The 26,687-nt window shown below is 34.5% G+C and overlaps 2 protein-coding genes across 5 annotated transcripts; one reads left to right on the top strand and one right to left on the bottom strand.

Annotated features, from left to right (window-relative positions):
- The first annotated feature begins 772 nt into the window (after window positions 1-772).
- Window positions 773-18,641, top strand: Cralbp (Cellular retinaldehyde binding protein). The gene is made up of 2 exons (XM_017617935.1): window positions 773-1,189; window positions 17,526-18,641. The coding sequence occupies exon 2, from the start codon at window positions 17,609-17,611 to the stop codon at window positions 18,584-18,586; it is 978 nt and encodes a 325-aa protein (XP_017473424.1). The 5' UTR covers window positions 773-1,189; window positions 17,526-17,608; the 3' UTR covers window positions 18,587-18,641.
- A 43-nt stretch (window positions 18,642-18,684) lies between these two features.
- LOC108364307 (peptidoglycan recognition protein 1-like) lies at window positions 18,685-26,059 on the bottom strand. 4 transcript variants are annotated; one of them, XM_017617934.1, is made up of 5 exons: window positions 25,473-26,059; window positions 22,256-22,639; window positions 19,975-20,162; window positions 19,477-19,630; window positions 18,685-19,402 (listed from the first exon to the last, which is right to left on the bottom strand). In XM_017617934.1, exons 2-5 carry the CDS (start codon window positions 22,611-22,613, stop codon window positions 19,197-19,199), a joined length of 906 nt encoding a protein of 301 aa, XP_017473423.1. In that variant the 5' UTR covers window positions 22,614-22,639; window positions 25,473-26,059; the 3' UTR covers window positions 18,685-19,196. The 4 variants fall into 4 exon arrangements, with proteins under 4 accessions (XP_017473423.1, XP_017473422.1, XP_017473420.1 ...); XM_017617933.1 differs by having other exon boundaries at window positions 25,480-26,059; XM_017617931.1 differs by lacking the exon at window positions 25,473-26,059 and having other exon boundaries at window positions 22,256-23,069.
- Window positions 26,060-26,687: the final 628 nt, after the last annotated feature.

The raw sequence follows: 26,687 nt of genomic DNA, 5'->3' as shown, positions 1-26,687 counted from the left end.
GGACTCACAAGACGTATTAAGCGTCATAATGTGTTAAAGTCCTAACATTTTTAAACGTTAAATAATGGCTAATACCATTTTATATTTAATTTTTTTTTTAAACTAGTAGGAAATATATTATTGGCTCTTATTACTTTATATTGAACAATTTTAAGACTTTAAGACAAATATGTTCACTCAAATTTTATTAACCTAAATATAAAGTTTTTGCGAGGTAGTTGTCGGATTTAATGTAAAATGTTTAAGATAAGATTTGAATTATTTTTAAAAGGTAAATGTTATTACAACTTTTTATATATAATCCCAAATTTGTGTTATAAAATCCCTTCTACCAAATAACTTAAATTGGGTAACGCCGCCTCGATTTTTTTTACAACTGGGCGATTTTCAAAAATAATTTAAATTTTTTAAAAATAAAAAAATAAAGGTAATCAATTCGTTGGAATATTTTTTTTTGTTTTTATGTATGTTTTCCGCATACCTTTGTACCACGTTAACCGATTTCGATAACTCTTTTTATCGGAAAGGTGGTACCTCAGGGGTGGTCCCATACTAATCTGGTTTAAATCGGATGATTGGATCATGAAGATATTAACGATAATCTTAAATTTTTATATGGGAATTGAAGTTGGTTTTGTTTTTTTTGCTTAAAAATTACTTGTTTTTCATGTTCCAGACTTCAATTTACTCAAAAATGTTCATTAGGGCGAACAAAAATTACCAATATTTTTATTTTTTTTTTTGTTATCATTTAAAATTTCGTTCAGCCAAACGGTAAATTGTGATAGATGATCTTTCGGAGTTTCCACATCCAGTTGAAAGCATTCTTCATTTTCCAAGAGGGATGTTTGCTGCGGCTGCGTACACACAACTAAACTTAAACTTATATGAGAGCTATGTAAATGCTGCATTGCTGTCGAGAAATTGCTTTGCTGCTTTGGTACTTTTCTGCGGCGGGGGTTTACTGCCATCTATCTACACGTTTGCGTAGTAGCCACAGTTTATTCCGCGCTTGGCAGTCGGGCGACACAGTCGTTTCGTTAGTTTTATTTAAATCGAACCACATGATTCGGATAATTTCTTTTGGCCGCTAAAAAGGATAATGGAAAGCTAAACGCTAGTGTGAAACCTAAAGCCTTTAAAAATATTGGATTAAAAAAAAAAAATAGTTTAATTTAAGAAAGAAGAGGTATGTAGCAGTGGACAAAAACAAGAAAAACTCATTTGCTTTAAAATTAATTATTAAAAAAAAATAATTTTGTAAAAAACTTTGAACCAGTTTTAATTAAACAAATAAATATGCGAATTTATTCACTTAAAAATGGTAATAATACAAAGTGTAATTTCAAAAAAAAAAAAAATATTTTCTACAATGAACACGATTCCGGCCTGGAGTTACACGATTTGAATGAAAAACCACCCATTCTTTTACCATAAGTATCTACTAAGTGCATACAGATATGCGTGTGTGTTTCTATGAATGTAAATGTATATCTACACTCAAAAAAGAGCAAAAATAAATATTAACCGAAAGCAGTTATTTTCTTATGCAACAATAGTTACACAGGACATTTACATTTACAAACGTATGTAAAAAAATAAAAACTCTGTTGAAAACATGCAACCATTCACAAAATCCACAAACAAACATTCAAAAGTTCAGCTTAGTGTAGTCTTTTTGATTTTTATGCAACTGCATTCGGCTGCAGCTATTGCAATGCGGCGCATGCGCATGCTTCACTGCATTGCAGCAGCTTTCTGCAATTGGTGCTCGATCGCTCTACTGTTTGCTATGAAATTTCTATTTCGTGCTTTTGAGTTGCACGAACAATTTTGTACGCCAACAACTTGCGACTGAACCAGCTACATACATACATACAAATGTACATACAAACGAATACGAATATGTGAAATGTTATTTTGTGGCATATTTGGTGGCTTTTGAATTGACCTGAGTAATAATAGTTGAGAAAAAGACAAAGAAAATGAACCGAAATATGCATGCGAACATAAAACGAGAAGTGCCAACTTGTTGGACATGTATTTATGTATGTATGTATGTATGTACATACATAGCACAGTCAAACATCTCTATAACGAACCTCTGCATAAGCGAGGCTTCTCTATTGCGAATCATCCTCATTTTTTAGTGTATTTTGTTTTCCTTATAGCGAATTTTTCTTTATAACTTAACAATTTTTGCAGCCTTAATTTGAAAGTTAAAGCATTTTCAATATCCATTTATCCAAACCTACCAAAAAGTAGGTATACTGTGTTCGGTGAAATTGCAAAATTTTGAAAATATCGAAAATGTGTCATCGCTCATATTTTGGCAGCACCTATTGCTTTATTTTCGTATGCCGCAATAATCAGTTAAGAAATGGCTCCGCTTATAAGTGTTTCCGTGGAAAAATCTGTTGCTCGTAAAACAGTTGAAAGGGCAAAAGTTTCAAAAAAGGACATTACCTAGCCATTTGGATTCCTCCCTGTAGTTTATACGCAAGTTTTAAACGCAAAAAGCGTTGGAAACGAAAAAAAGTAAGAAACACTGTATTCGCTTCTCTTAAAGTGCTTATTAGACATTTTTTTTTGAAGAGCAAGATAGGAAAAGTTTCGTTCAAACTAAAATAACTGATCAGTGATCACTTTTCAAAGAAAAGTTTTACAGAATGCAATTTATTTTCTCTCATTTTTGTTATTGGTATTTCCGACAGGGTAGGAGTGTGATGTAATGTGGAACGATTTTCCGTCATCCCTTGTCAAATTTGGTTTGGAGACAAACCGGTTTCGGCGTTGTGCCATCTTCAGTGTTATTTTTCGTTCTCAATTTATTTTCTCTTTTCTATATAACGAAGTAATTTTTCGTTTTTTTTTTTTTGGGGGGGATTCGTTATAGCGAAGTTTGACTGTACATATAGTATATTAAAATTTGGGAGCTCACCTGCGTTACCCATTTTAAGAAATTGTGACTGTGGCTATTGTCGGTAGTAGCTGCTGTAACTAATTACTTTTTGAACGTTTCGTTTAAGTCCAAACGCTTATTGGTGTTAGATAACCACAGGCAGAAGAAAATTGATATTTAAGAGACTTGGTCAATCGTTTGTAATCGGTGTGTGTGTGCAGTGCGATACTGTGCGAAAGACTGAAACTTTCATCACGAACCAATTGATTGGACCTAATTCGTGTGGCTTCAGACCTGGTAACTCCACCATTGGCCACGTCAAATTCCGGAGAAGACACTTGATACGAAAATCAGCACTCGCCACATTTTTGTATATTTTAAAGCCGCTTGCCATCCCCGCATAACTAATATGCCGGTAAGGCGATTCAGTTTCGCAGATGATATTGCCATCGTTGGCCTGAAACCCAGGGATGGCAGCTTAATAAAGGATGCGAAAGTTGTTGGTCGGGCGGTGAACGCGAACAAGGCAAAGTACCTCCTCACAATACATAAAAGGTTTATGGTGATTTCGTTTCTTCCAAAAAATGTTGCCCTTCCCAGGTGCAAAATGTGTTTGACGTTACACTTAAGCCTGTAAAAGGCATTTCATAATATTGTCGGTTTAAACAACCATCTGATTTGCAGTGCAACCATCTCCTCTGACAAAGCTTCAAAGGGCAGAGAATGTGTCTTTTTTGCCTCACAAGAGTGTAACATTTTAAGAAACGAACACAAAATTTTCTCACCCTTTGCCTGTTGCCTCCGAATATGTAAAAGCAATAAATTGTATTTTTTTTTTTGATTTCGCCTAATGATGGATAAAGATTCTAGATATCTATAATCTATACGAAAAATTATCTTCTCAAAGTCTGCGCGCCTTACTGACCTGATCATACCCAATTACAATTATCTACATCTGCAAGAATATTTTTCGTCAATGCCATTCGCACCTGGAGCTCGGCTCTAGGACATATTCGCAACCGGCTAAATAAATTTCGTTCTTTATCTTTTTTAATTTTAATTTATTTATTTACTTATTTTTTATTTATTTTTTTTTGTTCCTCTTTTGGTTTTATACAGATTTATAAGTTCTGCCTAATGCTATTTGTCAGGCTATGTTTGACATGATGTACTACGTACTTTTTATTCTCAACTCTTATTCATATCTTAATTTTAAGTTACCGTTGTACTAAACAATTTTTTGGGATAATATTGCACTAATTTTGTTTTAAAATAAATGAAATGAAATAATAAAAAGCATTTCAAAATAGAAAAAAACATTTCGCTACCTAAAGGTGAAACCGTTCCAAGTCCACGTTTTTCCAAATTTAGTTTTAGATGCAGTATAAAAGATGATCCTGAATGATTTCAAAAAAATGGAATTGGCACCTTTCCCCTTTAGGTAAGGATTTATGTAAATAAACGCGTATATGTATGTATGCAAAAAGTATTTGAAAAGAGGCTATAGGCAACCGCAAAAATATGCGTAAAAATGCAATCAGCTGGTGAACCGTTTTCGGTAACTCTTGTTTTTTTTTTGTCGAAAAGGCGGAACCTCAACGTGGCACCATACTAATTTGATTTAAATAGTTCCGTTCTTTGGGTGATGAGGAAATTAATGGTACTCCTAAATTTTAATATGAGCATTGAAGTCGGTTGTGTTTTTTGCTTAAAGATTACTTGTTTTGGCACAAAGTTTGAAATTCGCACTTATGTACATGGCTTTTGTTCGATTACGAGCTATACTTTCAACGAAAAATAATAAACAGTTAATAATCGAAAGACAAATAGCTAAACTTGTTAAAATGTCGCGCCCTTATTTATATTTTCGCCACCGTACACAAATATTTATTCACATTTGGTATATATATATATATATATATATATATACATACATACATCCTAAATATGTATGTATATATCTATCTTATTACAAATTCGAAGATTTGCATACATTTTTATGCGCATACATATTTACATGGTTAGTTATAGTCTGGTTGGACCAGCTATCAGCATTTTTTTATAAATACATACATACATATTTGGCATTTGCGTGATTCTTGCGGGTTCTTTCTTTGAATTACATCAATGTATGTGCGACAGAAGAGTCATCTTCTCCGATATACAAATTTATGCATGCTATTAATTTGTGTCAATCTTGATTACATATACATAAGTACATACTTACATAGATACATATCGATTAAATGGCAACATCAATGAATAAATCTAATGACGAAAAGAAACATACATATGTATATATGTATGTATGCATGTATGTATGTTGCTAATTATAGCCCAAGGGCTTTTTCTTTTCGAATTTCAAGATTATATGTAAATGAAGCTCGTTTTTAAATTGTCCAATAGGCCAGCTGTCGTCTTAAAATATGTACATACATACATACATGTATGTATAAATATGTTAGCTCGATTTGGGGGTTTCTACTTTACTTTCTAAATTAAGTGTCAATAAAATAATTATTTTACATATTTATGGAGTATGTATGTGTATGTGTGTGTCATTCAATCGGTTTGTTTATAAGTATTCTTAAGCTAAAACTACACATCTTCAGATGTGCAAACCAAAGTTCCCAAAATCTTAACGACGAATACGAATAACTATATATAATTTTCCCGATAGGTGGCGCAGCTGTAGAGATATTTCAAAAGTGCGTATCTATGGTCCGATTTGTTTCATATCTAGAACCTACTATATTACTGAAATGGAAAGAATAACCCCACAAAAAAAAATTTAGTCGTCAGGTGGTGCGAGGGAAAATATTTTTTCTAACCACTAATAAAAGCTTATCTTAATTTTTTTTACAATACTCGGTTCATAATGTTTTCGGTATATGGTTTTTTCTTTTGCCGAAGGTAAATTTTTCCTTCTTGAAACTAATTTTTTTTTAAACGTATGAATACATACAGCTGCAGTCATAGCCAAATAACAAAGAAAACGGCGGTCTATATCCTAAAAGATATTTAAAATTATAATGGAGTGAGTGTTTTTTAAGGTTTCAAATTAAAATTTGTTTATTAAAAATTCGAACTCTATCAAAGCTCTAAATGGGTAAGTTGAAGTGGCTTCTGGGCTTAGAGTTAATCCAGCGCACCTGGGCCCAACAAAGAGCCCATTGTATTACTACAAAGATCCATACTCCTTCAACCAGTTCGCGGAGACTGCAATCCTTATCAACTGCCGCATTCTAAACTTTGCTGTTGAGCTTACATCCCTTAAAAATTCTACGCCTATGAAATTCTGTCATCTGTTCTAGCTAGGGTTCCGCACAAGGGTTAAACAAATCACGGTGCTTGATCAAAATGCACAGTCTGGCTGTGAAGAGTTCGGTCGAGTAGCAACTTTTGACTTTTGACCAGCTTTTATATTTTCTAAACTCTTCAAATGAAAGAGAATACCAATTAGTTTTGTATAAATTAATATTTCCAAATGCATACATATATACACATATGTATGTGCATTCAAACAAAACAATAATTACCATTAATTAGTTGCTTACAAAACACTTAAATTATTGAATGTGATTAAGCAAATTATAAAGAAAAGTAGGTACATAATATTTGCATGCGTAAGCATTAACTAAATGCGGGGGAAAATTGCAAAATTGTGTACATGACATGGCAAAATATCCAAGAAATTTTTAAGGTTTTAGCGAATAAAAAAAGTACATGTCGGGCTAACTTGAAATTTTATTTCGTTCCTGGTGTTACAACTAAGGACCGTAACGGCAGTGATCTTAATAACTAATAAAATCACAATTTGGCGGTTAAAAGCGGATTTATATTTTTTCGATCAAATTTAATTAAGTAATTTATTTTTTTGATCAAGAAGTCGTTCCCCCACACAAATTTAGAATATCTTGAGTACATCGGACAATTTCTGACTAAATAAATCCTGGAGTGCGGGAATTTTTTAGATCAAACGATAACTGTTATTTTCATATTTAATTTTTTCAGATCATATAGGATTTTGAACGGTCATACGAAGGCAGTCTCCATTAAAATGGTTAAAAATGATGGAAAATATAAAAATTATAAAACACTGATCAAATTAGACCGAACAAATTATAATTGAAATTTAACGATTATTCTTGATGGAAAAAGTCAAGGAACAACTATACAAATTAATGTTAAAAAAAAAAATCCGTATAAAGGCAAACAACACAAGGCATCTTTCTATTTTTCATTAATTTTTGTCAAAATTTACCAGTTTTCGTTTCATGAAAAAATGTGTCAGTTCATGTGAAGCGTTATTTATGTTGGAGCAAGGCGAACGATGAGATGTCTCCATTTTTATTCTAAACTCTAAAAAATTTTTGACACTGTCTCGACAAGGTGCAATAACGCAGCACCACAAAGATAAATAGAGCCATAACTTCTGTCAGTCCAGTTGACCTAAATGTTTTCTGGGTCGTTTATTGCGATTTTGGTATCCACATGACTTCGTTTTTTTACCGATATAATTTTTTTTCACCCCGAACTCTAAAAGAGCGGGAATAGCCAGGGGGGGTTCCGATTTTCACTCTGAACATTTAAACAACGCAAACTCTGCTTAATTGAAAAACAAAACCGGCAATTATGCTGGAACAAAGCAATGATAACTGCACTTGAAATTATAGAAAACAAAAATAAGAAACTGCAAATTTGATAAACGGCTTTTGTTCACGTACATGGTCACAAATACATATATTATATTACTTTTTATTCACTTTTTTCCTTCTCTTCCCCTATACGCTTTATTTATATACATATCTTGTAAAGGTCATTCGTGATTACATTCGTGTACATACATACATACATACATATGCTTAGTAAATAAGTTATTTCTACCCAACCAACAACGAAATGCAGAGTTTCTGTTTATCATGCTGACTTAAAACGATCCACGTAAACTAATGTGCACCGCAGAAAATAAAATCAATCAACTGATTATAAACATTTATAAGCGAAGCTAGCAGTAGTAATTATCGTGAAAATTTAGTTTAAAATTAATACAAATCAATTTCACGGATAAATATATACATATTATATGAATGTACACAAATACAAAAATACCTGAATGTGTACTTAGGTACATATACATATACACATAATTAGGCATTCAAATGTATCTACGCAAATTTTAATTGCATGTGTAAATAATACTAAATACTTAGTGTATGTAAATATGTAAATACATATATACCAATATATATGCATATGTATGTATGTGTTTGTATTTGTGTATAACGTTTATTTCTTGTTTATTTTATGTATGTAAATGCATCTAACACGCATACACTCATCCACATAAAGGGCCCCATCCGGGTGCATGGTTCGAAATGAGCTCGCAGACAATTTTTAATAACGTTCAAGCCAGTTTTACAGCGTCGCCGGGTTTTCAAGGTCGCTAAAAGTAACCGAAAAACAAACTCATGGCTACGCATGCGCATATTGCTGAAAACTATGTTACTAAGTATGTTAATTATTTTAATCTGTCAACAACGCGATAAGGTTGCAGGCGTTTTTTCCTGGTTTGACATTAACCAAAAATTCACCTTTGAACTTTGCAGTTCGTAACTTTTTCCGAATTTCTTAAATACGTATGTAAATCCAATACTTCTTACGAATGCAAACATATGTACATATATTTGTATGCGTCCATAACGTATATATGTATGTACATGTATGTATCTATGCACATAAAGAGTAGGTAAAATCATTATCGAATTTGTTTGCTTGCCGTACATCGGGATAACTTCTTAAATCGGCTTAAGTCGCTTGTTTGGCTTAAGAGCTCTCCATCTATTGAAAGCCTACCAGATTTGTTTGTAAATATGATGCATGTATGTACATACATAGGCACGTACAAATACACTCTGATGTTTAGGTATTAGCTTTTGTTTTGGATCTGTTGCAGTCGTTCAATAACCTGCTTTACTGTTGTCTTACCTTTGAATTTGGTCTAAAAAAAAAATTAGCCAACTGCATTTTTCGAATCTCGTCTGCATTATTTTCGGACGGTAGTGCGTTGAACACAAATCAAAAGGCGGCAATTAGTTAGTCATACTGGGACTGGGAAGCCAGTCAGTAATGGTTGCAGTGAAAATGCAGCGAAAAACACGGCACTTACACATGTATATAATATGTATACGTACATACATACACACACGGCAAAAAGGATTGGCACAGCGACTGTTTCACAATACATAGATATGCAACAATTTATATTTTCTTTTTTTTCCGCTAATTTATTATAAAAATATGCTTCATACTGCACAAAAAAAATAAAAATATGATTTCTAAATTTTGTGCAAAACTCAGAAAAATTCAATAAATTTTCTTGCAAATTATTCAGAATTTTTTGGTGTAAGCATTTTTATAGCCCATTAGTATAAAAATACCTGCTTGAAATTGATAAAAAATCGCGTTGATATTTGATGATTTTTTTGTTGAATGTTTCGCATTTTTTTCCATAAAACCAAGGCACATTAAATAGGTAGTATCAGTAGAGCAAAAACAACATTTGCGTGTATTTTGTTGTTGCTTCTGGTATCGAAAGTGTCAAAAACTGTTCTGAATTTTTTCTTCTAAATCAAAGCGTGCCATGTGAAATACAAAAAATTATAAAAAATAAAAAATTGAAATTGGAAAAAATAAAAATTGTTGCAACTTTCTTTCCTAGTAAATTTGTTTGCTTCTCGAAGCATTGATCCATCCTTTGCAAGGCCGAGCTGCCGAGTTGGGCGAACGTTCCAAAAGCAGCTATTCAGTCGCTTGTTTTGTATGGAAAAAGGTTTCACAAGCAAATGGATTTTAACAACTTATAATTTTCGTGAGAAAAAATTAAAAATATTTGACATTTTCGAGACCAAATAATTTGAAAATAAATCAAATCAGCTGCTCTACTGATACTACCTGTTCAATGTACCTTGGATAAAACGTATTTTCGAATTTCCTATGGAAGAAAATGCTTAAAAAATCCTAGCTACTTTAAACCTGCACTTTATTATACTAAAATTTAATGGCCTATAAAATTGCATTCCCCAAAAATTTTTAAATTTATTGAATTTTTTTGAGTTTTCCATAAAATTTAAAATCTATATTTCTATGGTTTTCTGTTGTAGTCTGAACTATATTTTTGTAAAAAATTAGCGTAAAAAAAATAATAATTATAAAAAATTGTTGCATATATGTATGTGAAAAATTCTCTGTGCCATTACTATTTGCCGTGAGTGTACATACATACATAAATACATACATATGTATGTCCACATTTGTTTGCATCTCTGTTTACGATCAGTTGTATATTTGTGCTTTATGGCGCTGATAAATGATTGTGCTGCAATATGCTGGGGAATTTTGCTTTGCGTGCACACATACATATTACCTAGTAAGTATTATTTGTCTCTGTAAGAGAGGTGATTTCTTCAGCCCAAACGAAAACTTGTTTAGCCTAGGTGTGCACCAGGCACTATTTACCCTAATGTTTGTGAGCGCTTGCAATCAACTAGTAGATAGCAGCATTGTTTTGTTCACAGCTGGAGCCCTAGTAGCAATCACAACACCACTACCACTGGCTGTTTGCTAAATTTCGCATGGTCCAGCCGCCGAAAGATTGCTTTACTACATGTGTTTCTATGTACAGTGCCGAACAGAAGTATTGGCACAGTGAATTTTTCGCAATATATGCAAAGTTCTTTATTCTAATTTATTTTCGATAACTTTTTATAAAAATATTGTTCATTCTACACCATATAACATAATAATAAAATCTCTAAACTTTGTGCAAAACTCAGGAAAATTCATTAAATATGCACACTAATTTGCAACTTTTTATTCAGATTTAAAAAAAAAAAATTATTAAAAAATAAAAAACTTAGCATATATGTCGAAAAATTCACTGTGCCAATACTTTTGTTCGTCACTGTACATATTCGTGTTTTTATTTTTCGCAAAGAAGTTAAAAGTCAATGAGGCAAGTTAATAAAATGCGATGAGTACTGGAAAAAAACTGAAAGGTTTTTTCAATGGAATAAATATTTACTTGGAATTTTATACGAGTAATTATCGAAGCATAATTGTTATCTTCAAGGATGCCATATTCCTTTGTAGCCTTGCAAGCAAATGCCATTTTTTTGTGCTCCACAATTCATATTCGATTTGTATTATAACGGAAAATTTAGATTTAAGTATTTTCTATTAGCGTAAGTTTGCATACCTCTTGTGGAGAATATGTTCGGAGAGGCGCAGGTCGACCGATTGGAAATTAAGTTTACTATACCAATTTATAAGAAAAGTCTCCGACAACTGGTGAAAATTATCGTGCAATTAGCCTTCTAAATTTTAGTTGTAACTTTGGACTCGGTAGGCAATTGAAAAGAAGAACCCTTTCTCGACGAACAAATCTCTAATCACGGTCGTCCTTTTATATGGCGCAGAAATGTGGACTATGCCCAAAAAAAAAACAATTAGAAGGTTTTGGATGGTGCTGAAGATCTATTTTACGTTGACGTGGGCGATGGGTACCGAAGAAAATGGAATGATGTATGTAGGTAAGCGTATTCAAATATGTACAACGATTCCGCTGGCTTGGACATGTCGTACGTATGAATGATGAGGCTTCGGTGAATGGTTCCTTCGGTTCGATACCCAGCGAACCCAATTGAAGGACCAATTTCAGACGCGAAGGAGAGAGACAACTGGCGAAATTGTTTGATCTCGACTGAATCCGAAAGAAATAAGAAGAAGAGGGGAATAGCGGTTAAGCTAGCGGTTCAGGAGGATAACAAAAATTACCTCCTGGCATCTAATAAAGAGTCTTCGCTATTGGAACACAAATCACTGTTTGTGGTCACTTTGTCTATCTGAGATACGGCATAAACAACACCAATGTCTTTGTGGGAATCAAGCGAAGGAGACTACCCTTGCGAACAGGTGCTACTTTGGGCTAAGTAGGCAATTGAAAAGCAGAGAACCGTAAAAATTTGTCATACCCTTTTATATGGCGCAGAAACATAGACGAAGCCGAATACAGAGAAGGATTTAGATGGTTTCACAAGATCTTTGACCATGTTTCCGTGTGCCACAGGATACTGAAGAAAAGAGAATGCTAAACTTTATAATGACAGCGACATAGTCACACATGTATATATGTACACTAGGGTGGTACAAAAAAAAGTTGAAAATGTTAAGCCCTCCCCCTAGGATTTTTCTAAATGGAAAAAAGAATACCCATACTTTTTTGTAAAGAAAAAAATTTTGAAGTTTTCCATGTATTTTCTATGCGGGAAATTACTTTTTCGTAGAAATGGTATAGAATGCTTGAAAATCAATATTTTGCGATCGGAAAAGTTTGTTTCTCTTCAGGAGACTTTCATTTATAATACCCAATTGTTTATTTTACCATTTTTAATACTAAAAATTTTTTTGAAATTTTGAGGGACCTGTATATGTGTAAACAATTGGGTATTGTTACTGGAAGTCTCCTAAAGACAAAAAGAGTTTTCCAATCGAAAAATATTTATTTTCAAGATTTCTATACCATTTCTACGAAAGTTTTTTCCCTATATAAATTAGATGGAAAGCTTCATGGGCGTTGAGACAGTTCGAAATATAATTTTTTTCTAACAAAAAAGAGCTTAACATTTTAAACTCCCCAAATCCGCATGTATTTTTGGACCACCCTAATGTACACTGGCATATACAAACAATTTTAAAAATCAGCCATTATGCCGATTTTTCAACGGTGACTTTTGTAAGTGTAAATTCGGCTCAAGTTCAAATTTATTTACAGAAAACAGGTCAACCACACATTGTATGCAAGAAAAAATTTATTTGTTGCTCTCACCACAATCTGTCTCTTGTCCGGTTGAGTGCAATGACGCACAATCAATGTAAATTTATACAAAAGAGAAAAAATCATAAAAATATCAAAGTGGTCACATGCGAACGATGGGATGACCGAAATGAAAGAAACTAAAAACAATTGGTTGATAAAATCCAAAACCAAAGAAAGAATCGCAATAAAATTAATTTCAATTTTTGAAGAATAAGCCTTAGGTATTTGAGTTATATATATACATATATATTTATGAATATGTTAAGATAAATGCATACCGCCATTTGTGATAATTCGTTGAGCTTACTAAAGCAAATATATTTCTACTCAAGCTCACTGAACTAATTATAAGCGCCTAACTTTGAGAAATATTATGGATCAATTCGCATCGCATTGCTAATAATATACCTTAAGCCATTCAGCGGTTGCCGGGAGGCCTGCTTCTGCGCTAAATCGCCGCTGGTTTATTGAAAAAAGTGTGAATACTGGCTGCGAAAGTAGCCAACCTTAATTAATGGACTGCACAAAAATCAAAAAAAAAAACAAAAAACATTCATACCGCATTTGTATGGATATCTTCATACACAAATACATTTATATATACATACATACATATATGTATTTTATATTTGTTACCTATAGCCTATTGCCATAGCTATGCAAAAATGCTAATGTGGCTGACTAGGCAAATATTTTGTTTTGAAAAGTTCATTAATTTTTGTATACCCTTCATTCCGACAGAACTGGAATATTTCTTTATTAACTTGAAGATTTGATTGCATAGTATTTTAAAATATTTTATTATTAATATCAATAAAATCGGTAAATATTGTAAACATTTTTATCAGCTGCGAAAAGGTATAGCAAAGTAAATAAAGTATAGTTTTTGACTTGAACGGTATTAACGTCTAAAAATTTACTTATCAGATTTAATAAAAAATAAATTTATCTTTTTTTTTGTGTTGTAAATAAAGGTGTGTGAGGAAAAAAAATTAAATTCCTGTGTGTATTTTGCAACGCCCTTTGACCATGAAATTTTAATTTAAAATATGACAATAACACCTTACGTAAATTGTTTTGCTTCATAAAATATAAAATGAAAGAGCGTCTTGCAATAGCTTTAATTAGTAAATTGGTAGAGGTACGTCATTCCTTTACACATATGTATATGTATATATGTAAATACATATACCCAATAAACATTTTGGCGAACGTTCGAAAATGACCATTCGATATGAATATCGAACAGAGAACCAACTCATAACCAACCTTAGTTGTCCAACGTTCATAGTATATTGGAAATACACTCGAGATGGGTTCGAAAAAAATGGAAACCATAGTAACAAGAGAGAAAGTGAAATCCAGCTCATTCTTGAAGGGAAATATAAGAAAACCACTCTCTCTCATTAAAATTCCAATTCGATAATCGGCTGGATTTCGAAGTCATAACGACAGAAAAATACATTGGATAACGCAGGTTCCGTTTCGCTGGAGAATGGCCTAGTTTTCGAATCGAATACTAACCTCTTTCATATTCGTTATCGAAGGTGAGACTCGAAAAAAAGATTGATTTCGAGTTAAGACGTGGTCCAATTTTCCCAAAAAAATTCCACAGCTTATCGATGATATGATAAGAAAATGTACCAAGTTTCAAACTTTTACCTTCATTTTTCGAGTTAATGCAAAAAAAAAGGCGATTCAGACCATTGTGCACCGGACTCGCGGGCTACGTTTCATAATGTGTACCCAATGCATCTGACGAATACGCTGCATTTTATTAAATACATTTTAAATTTTTAAACAAAATATAAAAAAACTAAGTTTAACATTTTTGTCAATCAAGCTTTTGCCTTAAAATAACTAAATATATAGCACTTTTTGAACTTTAAAGCATGGCTTAAGCAATTTTCAATAATAATTATGCCATTGAAGCAAGCTTTGATAAAAATATTTGTTCAATTTGTGTTAATAACCGACAAGAATTCAGTTTTCAATGCTCGCCGAACGACAAATCAAATTTTTTTTTTTTGCGAACACAATTACATTAATTCCGCCAAACTAGGTCATTTTTTAATTGCTGGCTCAATGCACATGCGAATGCGAATGCGAATGCGAATAAAGCAGTAAATAACATATAAATACATATGTATGTTTAATAAAGGGACGTTGTTCAGTTTCACCTTAGAAATACTTAAAATACTTGAAATTGCGTACAGTAGCGCATTCAAAAAACGAAAGACTTAAGAACCGAACCGTCAAATCAAATTACGCGCACAAAACAAACTTCTTCAACAAATAACTCGCAATTATGTATTTGCTTGCGCACACATTTTTTTGATATGAGTTGTGTGTAAATTTGTAAGTGTTTGTGTTTTCTATTTGCGCTCAAATGGTTTGCTATTTAAGTTTTGATCAGCAAATGGGCAATGAATGATCTTACTCTTCGCCAAAGTAACTGTGTATGTTTGTACATATGTATGTCTGTTTACAAGTATGTAGGTACATATGTATGCGTACAGCTCAGGCAATAAATTTTAGCAAAATATGTATGCCCTTGCCGTTGGAACACAATGAATGCCCCTGAGGTAGTACAAGTTGACAAGTTGGCATATAAAAATAACTCATTTGCACTTAACTACGTACGCACATATGTATATATGTTACAATTATGAGTATGAATACTATTCTTGTATGCAAAAAAAAAAATAATACTAATAATGTGCTTTACGGGAGCTTAACAAAATGTCTGATTTCGTTGCTTCCTCTTTGTGGCACCTTGAAGTGGCTTTTGTTCAAAATAAATCGCAAAAACTGCAGCATTCAACTCAAATGAACTTTTAATTGTCGCGCATTTGTTTGTTAGCGCATATATACATACATATGTATGTATAGCATTGCATTTTATGTAAAAAAAAAAAATCGCATTCGCTTAAGTAAGTAAATTTGGCAATACTTTTGTTAGACATTTGTCTTTGAAGACATGAAAGAGAAACTTTCACAAAAACTAATTTCTGATTAAAGAACCCATCTTGCACTCTAATTTTGCCAACCAACGGTTAATTCTATTATGTATGTATTTATATATAAGGTTAACGTTGACATCATCGATAACAGGTAACTCTTAAGTGGATTCTTATGTCTATAGCTCATTTTTATGAAATTTGCGAATAGAGGGTATTGAATATAAGCCTACGATATGTACGTACAGTAGGGTGGTCCTTACGTCGATGCCACTGTAGCCGAAGTTATTACATATAAATTGAGGTACCGAATGGAGGCCTGTCGCACAGGGGGCAAAGTTTGGAATCCTCTATGGAGACTAAAAAAATCGATACTTCTATAGTCGAAGATATCACACAGAAATTTTGGTCCCGATTGGAGTCGGTTAAGGGGTGTTGTACAGGGGTGTCAGTAAAGGGGGTAGAACAGAGGTCAAAGATCAGGTTATCCTATGAAGACGTCTTAACCGACTCCAATCGGGAAAACTTTTTTTTTTGTTGATTTTTTGAGTCTTCATAGAGGCATCTGACCTTTGGCCCCCGTACGACACGCACAGTGGCAGAAGAACGAAAAATTACACTGAAAATTGCACAACGCCGCAACCGGTTTGTCTGGAAACAAAGCTTGACAAGGAAGGACGGAAATTCCTTCCAAACTAAATCAGGTTTTTGTGCCTCTGCGCTGTATCAAGGACCGCATTTCTAAACACTGGTAAAAAGTGGGTGACCGTAGATGGAAAGAACCACAATACTACAGGATATGTAGTTAGGAAGGATCCTGTGGCCCAACTACCGGACTGAATTTCTCATCAAACTGACCTGGAAGGATTTGTTTCGAATAACTGCCATTTGCTCGGCTGGAATACATTACATTTTGTCAATCTGTAATTTACTAGATTCTGAAGGCACGTATATGCGCAGAACTGGAGAGGGCTTGAATAAAGTTTCCAGGCAAGCCTTTCTTCCGAGGTCTAACAAACATAAAGGATATTAACCCACTGCCGCGTATGCCTTAACTTCAACGGACTTGTTCTTTTGCAAAAACACTGCTGGGTGGTGTAATTTTTACACAAAAATAATAAAAAAATGTCTATGGAAATCTCTATGTGCCCGGAGACTACCTTCAAAATATCTTTCTCTGTGTAATAAATAGAAAGATCTCGCTTTAGGTTTAGGATATGCTTGCTTTTACATTGCGACAAACGCTTAGTGATGTATTTCGGAATGAATTTCGGTTTCAAAAATATGGCACAAAGACGAGACCGATTTGTCTTCGAACCAAAAAACGGGTACAATGGAAAATCGAACCAAAATACATTATCTTCTCACCCAGTAGGAGCTTAAACCATAGCTGCCTGCAAGTATGGATTAAAACTGAGACCTGCAGTGGGATTTTGAAAAATCGCTATCGATAATTTTATTCGCATACTGCTAGATTTGGCTTATGACTAAAGCTCGGATTTGTATTCAAAAAAAATAAAAAATAAGCCTAAAATAGGTGTCATCAAAACTATAAGCAAAATATATAAATTGATATACAGTTTGCTTATAGTTATGATGTCACATATTTTTAGGCGTATTTTTTAACATAAGAATTCGAGCTGTACTTATTACACATTACATCTGTAACTTTTTCATGGTGTATATTTTTAGGCTCCACTGTTTTTATATAGACTTAATTATATAAAAACATTGTTTTCATCATTAAGAAATTTATTTATTAATTATTTTCTTTATATATTTACAGAAGCTCCTTCCTATTCGCATCTCAATCAATTATCGCACTCGATTCAGCCAGTTACGCGCTAACATAACCTCAATCCACTCATCATGAAGCACACCATCGAACAATTCGCCGAAACAGAATTATCCGAACAAATTCTAAAGATTGCCAAACGCGAATTGCGCGAAGATAAGTGTACGCGGGAGCAGAGTCTGGAACAACTGCGCAACTGGATATTGAAACATGAGGATATGCGCGATGTGCGGCTGGACGAACAGTTCCTTTTGCGCTTTCTGCGTTGCAAAAAGTACAGTGTGCCCATGGCGCAACAAACTCTACTCAAGTACTTGAATGTGCGCCGCACTTTTCCACACATGAGCACACAGCTGGACTTTCTGGAACCCAAGTTGAATGACATTATCAGCAGTGGCTACATTTTCGCCTCACCGCAGCGCGACAAGAACGGACGTCGTGTGGTGGTGATCAATGCCAAAGGCTTCAATCCAAAGTTATACAACAGCAGCGATCAGGCGCGTGCACATTTCCTCACCTACGAGTGCCTCATGGAAGATCAAGCCACACAAATCTGTGGACTCATACATGTGGGCGACTTTGCCGGTGTCACCACGACGCATGTGACCAATTGGAATCCGACCGAATTTGCACGAGTTTTTCGTTGGAGCGAACAATCGCTACCGCTGCGACACAAAGAGATACATTTGGTGAATGTGCCGGCGACGCTCAAGTGGCTAATCGATTTCGTGAAGGGACGCGTGAGTACGAAGATGCGCGATCGGTTGGTGCTCTACACACAGGACAAAGAACTGGCGAAGCATGTCGATCCGACTTGCCTGCCACAAGAACTGGGCGGTCATATGCCCATGAAAGCGATGGTGGAGTTGTGGAAAGAGGAGCTGGTGGCCAGGCGTGAGGCCATAATCAGCCTGGACAAGAGCGCGCTGCTCAGCGATCGTGGAATTTTGCGGAAAAGTAGCTTCAACGCGGAGAAAGGTACTAATGGATTGAATTTCGCCTCACAGATCGAGTCGATTGAGGGGAGTTTTCGCAAACTGGAATTCGATTAGACTAAAAGCAGCGAAGTTTTACTGGAGAAGAGAAAAAAATAAAATAAAAAAAAAAAAAAAACGAGCCAAGCTCGCCGGTGCTGTGTTGATGTGCGTGTTGTGTTAATTTACATTACTTAAAGTTAGTTTAATATTTCGTAAAGGAAATAATTACAATTACAATTGTTTAGCTTGCAGTAAGCAGTAAGTTGCATTATGGTTTGCATTGCGTCATTTAGCATATGAGTTGAGGGCTTTGTTTAGTATTACGTATAGCAAGTTAACATATGCAACAAAAAGTTATTTGTCTCTATGTACACATACATACATATTTATACAATTATACTAGCTTAACATGCATACGAATATGCACTTATACATACATATATGTAACTATACAAATAAATGCTTTATCGTTGCAACTGCGCAATATTTGAATAAATAAATAATTTGCTTATTTAAAAAAAATAACTAATACCTTCTAATTTTGAATAAATTTTTTGGCTTGCCATGAAGCAAAAAATTTAACTGAGAAACATATCAAACAAATACACATATGCACATACATACATTTACGTAAAAATACATATGGACATTCAGCAGGTAGTGAAAAAAAAAATCGAGACCCTAGTCAAATCACTGCTAACAGACCATCGAACTGTTTCCACTCGCCAATGGCGCCAAAAAGCGCCTTTCCATCATTATAAGCGTCGCTTGAATTCCGCAGGCCAAATATTTTATATTTGCGCTGGAGCTTCTTTTGTCGCACCGACTCAGCAATGAGCGAAAGAGCCGAGCGCAGCTGCATCGTATTGGGCGCCGATATCGTGTAGTTGCCTGAATGAATGGCATATAAAAACGGTAGTTTTTTTTTTAGTGTGCTCACCAAGATGATGCGCCACAAGACATACCTATGAATGCAATCACCAGCGAGGCATTCTGTGGCACCACCGCCAATGGCAGCCCACTTTCATAGTTCCAACCGCGTGCCTCATAGGTCTGTCGATCGCCGCCAATCAGAAAGTTAAACGGAATCTCCTGAGCGGTGCCATGCTTTTCTTGATACTACATATAAATACATACATACATATATATATCGATATATTTACATGTTGTTGCTAGAGGAATAATTGGGTGTATTCGAGCTGCAATAAATGCGGCAGTGTTATTATTTTATGAAAGTACCTTACGCTCTACCCGAAAATTCGGAACAAAATATTGACAAACCGTTGCTCATCACTGGCAACCCTGATGCAATATAAAATTTTTCACTACGCAATTTCTGCAGCATTTCAGCAGATCTCTAGTTGAGCATCAGCAACAGAGCAACAAGAAAGCAACAGTGTTGCAATATTGCGGCTATTATTACGTAGCTCGAACACACCCCCATTGGTTTGTAGTTTAGAAACCTGCTTTTGAAGTTCGCGTAGAATTTGTAGGCATTTCTCATATTTATCACAATCAGTTCCACCAGTCTGCATTATCACAATATTTAGTACGTTGGAGTGGTTCAAGATGGCGGCGAGTGGTGCGGAAACATTGCTCCACATGTGACGATGTACCAGATCCAACGAGAATCGCAAAGTCGGCAGGCGTGCTGTAAGAGAAAGAAACTTGAAAATTGTTTGCGGAATGGGAGGTTGGTTGGTGGTAATGCAAAACTTTGGAGGATATTTATTTCTTTGTTGTAAATGAATAACAGCTTAAATTGGCTAAAAAAAGGATTGTACTACATATACTAATACATTAGACTGGGACACGAATAAAAGTTTGTAATTACTAATTTTTGCCCTAGCTATCCGCTAACAAAAAGGCCAAGTCGCGATTTTCTCCGATTTCAAAGTAAGTGTGATGTGGGCGTTTACAGCGGAAGGTCTAGCGAGAACAAATATATAGAAGTCATATATTAAACTTATTTATAAACCAATTCGGATGCTTTTTAACAAACTTCAAAAAATGGAGGAGGTTATCAATTCATCGGAATATTGTTTTTATGTATATTACCGCATAACTTTGGACCATGTTAATCAATTTCAGAGGTGGTCCCATACTAATTTGGTTTAGATCCGAGAATAAATTAACAATGCTCCTAATTTTTTTTTAAGTGAGAATTGAATCGGTTGTATTTTTTGTTTAAAAATTACTTGTTATAATATACACTTAGGTCGTTTTTTATGCGGTACATGCGTTCCTCAGAAAGCCGTATAAAAAAAATCCGCACAAAAAAGTTCTTTAATTTCATACAAAAACAGGGGATGCGTTCCAGCATTTTCAAAAATCGCATAAATTCAGATACTCCATGTAAAAAGTTCTAAAAAAAACGCATAAAAAAATCCAGAGTGGCAATATTAAGCAAAAAAAAAAAAAATTAAATTATTACTTCACTACAACACTTATTTTTCCATGTAAAACTGAACATTAATGAAATAAATAAAATTGTATCGGTATTTTAATCAAAAACAAAAAAAATACCATAAAAAAGACATGAATTATGTAAGACAAACTGTTTCTCAGAAGCATTGCCTCTTAAATATTGAAAAAAAGTTATAAAAACTCTCAAACACGCAAAATCGCTACAGCGAAAAAATGGTTTGAAAAACCGCATACATTAAAATCCGCATGAAAAAGAACCGCCTAAAAAGAGACCTAAGTGTTACTGCTTAAGCCAGCATTCAATTTTTTGGCGAATAATGGCCCCGCTAGGTGGCACCAGCGTTAAGATATTTTTAAAAGCTTTATTTATTTATACTCCGATTTGTTTAATATTTGGCATATTTAGTTGAAACATAGTAATACATTGATTTGCAAGAAACGAAACCGCTAAGTGGCGCTGAAGTCAAAATAAGAATTGTATTCGACATAAAATTCATGTTTTATTTTCGTTAAAAATTCGTTTAAAACAATATTAGCAACAAATTTTCAATGGAAATTTTAGATAGTTCGGCTGATAAAAAAAAATCAATAAATATTTTCACTTTTAAAAACCTGGAAAAGTAACCTTAAATATTTTAAATATTTCCAGTAAGTTATCTACTTCGATCAGTTAACTTTAGTTCAATTTTCGTTGACTGGTCATGTGACAACTGTACCGCTAAAGAAACTTCCCACAATTAATTCTCATTAATACACACCCATTCGTCTGGCAGAATATTTTTTGGAAATTCGGAGAAACGAGTCTTTCTTTACCACGACATTGTAACTTTCCCACAAAATAGATATAACATTTTGTAGGCTGCTCAACTTCTCCCTACCCTCTCGCTGCCTTTGGATATTTCCTACTCTAAATAAAATAAGAATCCTTTTGATTTCCTGCTTTTTCTAATAAATTCATATTGGAGGTAGCGTGGTGAACCATAAGCCCTTATTTTCTTAATGCCAAGCCGTGCTGATACCAGAATAATTGGAGAAGCAGTAGTCATCCCTTTAGTATATCTAATTTGGGTTTCTCATCTTACTTTCACTATGGGCCAAGTTATCTTAGACACAATTGACCCACTCCCCATAGCGGGATGAGTCATTGTTTAAGCGCATACATAGTAAATGCATATATACCTTAACCAACGCTCAACAAAGCGATGCTATTTTTTTATTATCAAGTCTAGGTAGTACATCAACAGATAGGTTAATTGTATACAAATGTTAAATATTTAAGTATGTTTGTTATTAATTTTGTTTGATCTCAAAACTTACATTCAGCAATTAAGAGATAAGTGGCGATAACACAACCACCAGCTAGTATCAAAACAAATGTCATCATTTGTGCGTAAGCGCAGCATTCCTTTCCATGTTTTCGCATCGCCACATTAACGATGCCCTTGCCGCCTTTGATACTAGAGTTATCATTCTCACTGCCATAGCTGCTATCAGCCCCACTCTTGCTGGCATAACCATCACCGATTGCCGCCGTTGCAGTGCCACCATAACTTTTGCTACCCTTAAACAATGGCGTCTGTTCGCTCGCTTCTACAGGGATTACCGTCGATTTGGCTGGTGCCTGTGCCTCTGGATAGGTGCGCGAAAGCGCCGTGTACAGTGAACCGCAGGACATCAACAATCGATCGCTGTCATAAATACCTTTGTAGGAATGAAAAAATTTAGTTATCAAAACGCGTAGTAAATCCAGACCAAAAATAAATTTGATTAGACGCCAACAGAGGCGTGGTAGCGCTTCCAGCTGCATGAAAAGCTTCTCATATTTCTGCTCATGTTCATAATAGACAATGAAGTTGTCAACACTGCGATTGCTCAGCAGCAGTGGCATACTGGGCATGAGATCGAAAGTAGCACTGGCCGTTGTGGTGTGAGCGTGCCTTTTGGTATACGCAATCACATCATTACCCGGCCAGCATGTAAAGTGGACCGAACGAAGTGACTGCGTTGAGTTCGTTGATTTGCAAATATTTGATGAAAGCTTTCGAGACAAATGATAGCGAGATATCTTTGCATTGTGGATTTTATTCGCAATTTACTACGCTTGTATTATTTATGAAGGCATTGAAGCCCTGTAGAGAATGGTAGCCAAGTGTTTTGTTGTATTTAGAGCATTGGATGTACTAAACTAGAAATTGTAAATTACATATTTGAGTTTTGGCTTTGGTCGAGCACAACTTCAATTCCATACAAAGAAGTCCAAGAAACAGACTTGCTGGGTTATCAAAGCGTTACCGCATAACCATTTTTTAACGATTTTAAATTTAGTTGGTTCGAGAGCTCCATATTTACTATCTGTGCCTGCTTAAGAAGCGTTAGCGTTACAGAAGGGCTTTAAGCGCCTAGGTTGCAGGTCTACAATGGTAGTTGGGTCAATTAATTTTCCTAATTTTCATATCCGCAATATAAGCAGGGAGAACTCTGATATTCGCCATCGGAGGGGCATCGGTACAATTTGATGACGTTAGTAAGAGCCTTAACTGCAAATCTGTTGAGTTTCATTTAACCGCGACGGTAATGACCCAGAGAATACATAATTCATTTATAAGGGGTGGAGTTTATTGATACATTTTTCTGATATGATTACTAAACTAAACTATGGCTGTATAAAGCTGTCTGCAACGTTTATTGGCACCTCAGAGCCATACCAGGTCATCTCGTTTGCAGACTCGTTTCCTGGCAACCCAGCAAAGAGTGACGATGAGGTGGCCCTGTGATGGCACAGTAGTCTGAGAGTGGCTGAAATTCCAAGTTTCGAAATGTCTTTGATTTGGATTCTAATGATTTTAAAACCGATGCTTAGCCTCTTGAAACTCACACTTATAAAGTGTTAGAATTTAGTGAGCTACAAAACTGAGTACTTAGAATTTTTCTAAAAATAATGAATAAAAAGTTCGTTGTTGTTGTGGAAATTTTTTGAATTTTTCTACAATGTTTGGAATGTGAATATACATGTATTATATAAATAACTAGATTTTAATAAAAAATAATAATAAACATTAGACAAACAAATGAAAAATTGTCTCAAATCTGTTCAAAATGTCATGTGCCTGTTTTTAACCGACTTCAAAAAAATGAGGAGGTTATCAGTTCGTCGGAATATTTTTTTTTTCATCTTTGTTACCGCATAACTTTGGATCACGTTAACCGATTTCGATGACTCATCGAGTACCTCAAAGGTGGTCCCATACTAATTTTGTTTAGATACGAGAATTGAATCGTGAAGAAATTAACGATAATCTTAAATTTTTATATGAGAATTGAAGTCGGTTTTGTTTTTTGCGTAAAAATTACTTGTTTCACATTCAATTCGATTTTTCGGTATTAAAAATTTGTGTACAGCTAACAGTTTTTGAGCTATAGAGCAGGAAAGATAAATGTTAACCCTCCGTGTACGAGGTAGGGTGTACCACACCTCAGCGATTTAAAAATCGTAATAATTCTTAAACAATAAAAATGGGCGAGTTCGTAACTATAATGAATGTAGTGCGGCTTTCGCCACGAAACGCGTAACAAGGGCGTAAAGTGCGTTAGGGTATGTGCTATTTGAGTTTTGTACTCAAGAAATAATAAATTAATTCATAAATTGTAGAAAAAGTTGTACTTTTGTTTTTTCAAATAAAAGCCTCTTAAAATGTATAAATAAATACGTCTTCTACTTAAACTCGTTCATTATCAGATATTAAGAGAAATTTCTTATTAATAACTGCCATAAAATATTAATTTGTTTATTTAATTTAATTTTTGCAACAGGGTATGTCAAACCTTATCTAGTATGGCATGTGAGATTTAGTCACCTAATATACGGAGGAGTAATACCACAGTGCAATACTCAAAAAGTGATGGCAATTGGTCTGCATTCATTAAAAGAGGTCAACATATGAATAAGTACCAAAGTATTTGTAGAAGTTGGATCCGTGTTTTACTTTTATATCGATTTGAAGTTGTGAATTTAATGCCGAATTTTCACTAGGCATTGAAATGAAAAAAAGTGAATTTCAAAACCTGCCTGATTTCCCAGTATTCCGAACTGAGTAACCCACATATACTATTTCAGTCGTGGTTTTGATGGCGATAGATACAAGAACCGGAGGTGTTTTTAAACTTAAAAATGTGCGAAAAATGAATTTGGTTTGTGGCCAAAGTTATCCTTGATGGGTTTTTTAACTTCTACTCTGAACTTAATCCTCCGTTCTATCTGTTCTGTTGGTCCCGGCAAGGCCAAAGCACACTCATTTAAGCCGAACTATCGAGGGTTTTCCTTCATGGGCGTTTTAAAAAAGAAATAAATAAGGAAGCATCGGCACACTATCTTTATATTAAATACATACATATGTACATATTTATAAATCCATACATACAAATATGCTGATGTACGTACATCTATTTATAATGAACTTTTCAGACACCTAGTGCAAAGCTCAGCTGATACCAGGCCATTATCAGCGATAACTGATCATTCAATTGTAGTACTTACTACTCACCTTCCATGTTATGCCGCGGTTTACACAATTAACGCTTTAACCATAAATCCAATAAAAAAATGGTTCAACGCGAACTTAGACACTGACTTTAGAACTATGCATAACATGGATTTTTCTATAGTATCACTATTTATTGTTAGCCTCTAGTAGCCTCTGTAGTCGAAGTAGAGACGGTAAATCTTAGATCCCTATTGTTGTTGTATGATGCTGCTGTATGACCTCCTTGTCACAGTTCAACCAGCAAATTCTGGTCCGTGAAACCTATTGCTGAAAAGTTTTTCATTATTGCGACCAGCGAATGAACACTCATCAGCTATTTTATTTGACACGGATGTTTGTACTAAGTCACTAAAGAATTGTTTTTTTTTATTTATTTATTTGAAACTGCAGACAATTTGCCGACGTATGCGCGTTGGAAGCGATTTCCGTGGCACTTATTGCTGAGGGCAGCTGTAATGAGATTGAAATGATCGCGTTGGCGGACGACAAAGCGATTTTGAGTGCAGAATACTGATGAATTGATACCGTTCAATTACTGCCGACAGCGTCCTACTCTACGGGATGCATATAAACAATTGTTTATATGTACATGCTTACATAAATGGTTATGTACATACATGGTATGTATTTATGTATGTATGTGTAGATATAGATGCATTTACACTAAACAAAATACAATTTATGCTTATGTACATAGGTTATATACATATGTATGTATTTACTAAACAGCTGCACAAGCACTACATAAATCGCTTGCAAGCCATCAGCTCCCATTTTAAGCACTGTACCTCTCCTTCACTCCCATAACAAAGCAACTGCTTCACTCACGAAAGGTTTTGTCATACGAACGAATGCCGCACGATAGGAAAAAGAACAACAGAACAAAGCTGAAGTAGAACCAAACTAAAGCAGAAGCAAATTGAAGTAGAACAAATGCGATGCTAAAATTTTTCAAATGGAAGTGCGCGCATCGCTCAGTAGAAGTAGCGGCGCCAGCTAATCAACGAAAATTCATGCGAATTCTAGCTTTGCATAAGTGCATACCAGTGATGAAATTGATGGTACAATTGTACTTTTTTGGTACATTTTTAATCTCAAAAGTACATTGGTACTACATCGACATTTTTGATACAATTTTGTCAAAACACGGCACTTCGCCAAATTCTGTCGAAATTCCACTGTGGATGAAAATATACTCATCTTTTTCC

The sequence above is a fragment of the Rhagoletis zephyria genome, unplaced genomic scaffold, assembly GCF_001687245.7.
Source record: "Rhagoletis zephyria isolate East Lansing unplaced genomic scaffold, Rhagoletis_zephyria_1.1 Rzeph_scaffold_01523, whole genome shotgun sequence".
NCBI classification, from domain to species: Eukaryota; Metazoa; Arthropoda; class Insecta; order Diptera; family Tephritidae; genus Rhagoletis; species Rhagoletis zephyria.
This window is presented reverse-complemented; position numbering and strand designations above follow the sequence as displayed.

Bases quoted from the DNA above. Each gene is read 5' to 3' on its own strand.
- Cralbp (XM_017617935.1), top strand. From the start codon at position 17,609: ATGAAGCACACCATCGAACAATTCGCCGAAACAGAATTATCCGAACAA.
- LOC108364307 (XM_017617931.1), bottom strand. From the start codon at position 22,835: ATGCCCAGTATGCCACTGCTGCTGAGCAATCGCAGTGTTGACAACTTC. The intron at 19,631-19,974 runs GTTTCTAAACTA...ATTTATATGTAG, and splicing joins TACGCGAACTTCAAAAGCAG to TATCAAGAAAAGCATGGCAC. The intron at 19,403-19,476 runs GTATGTCTTGTG...CCATTCATTCAG, and splicing joins GCTGGTGATTGCATTCATAG to GCAACTACACGATATCGGCG.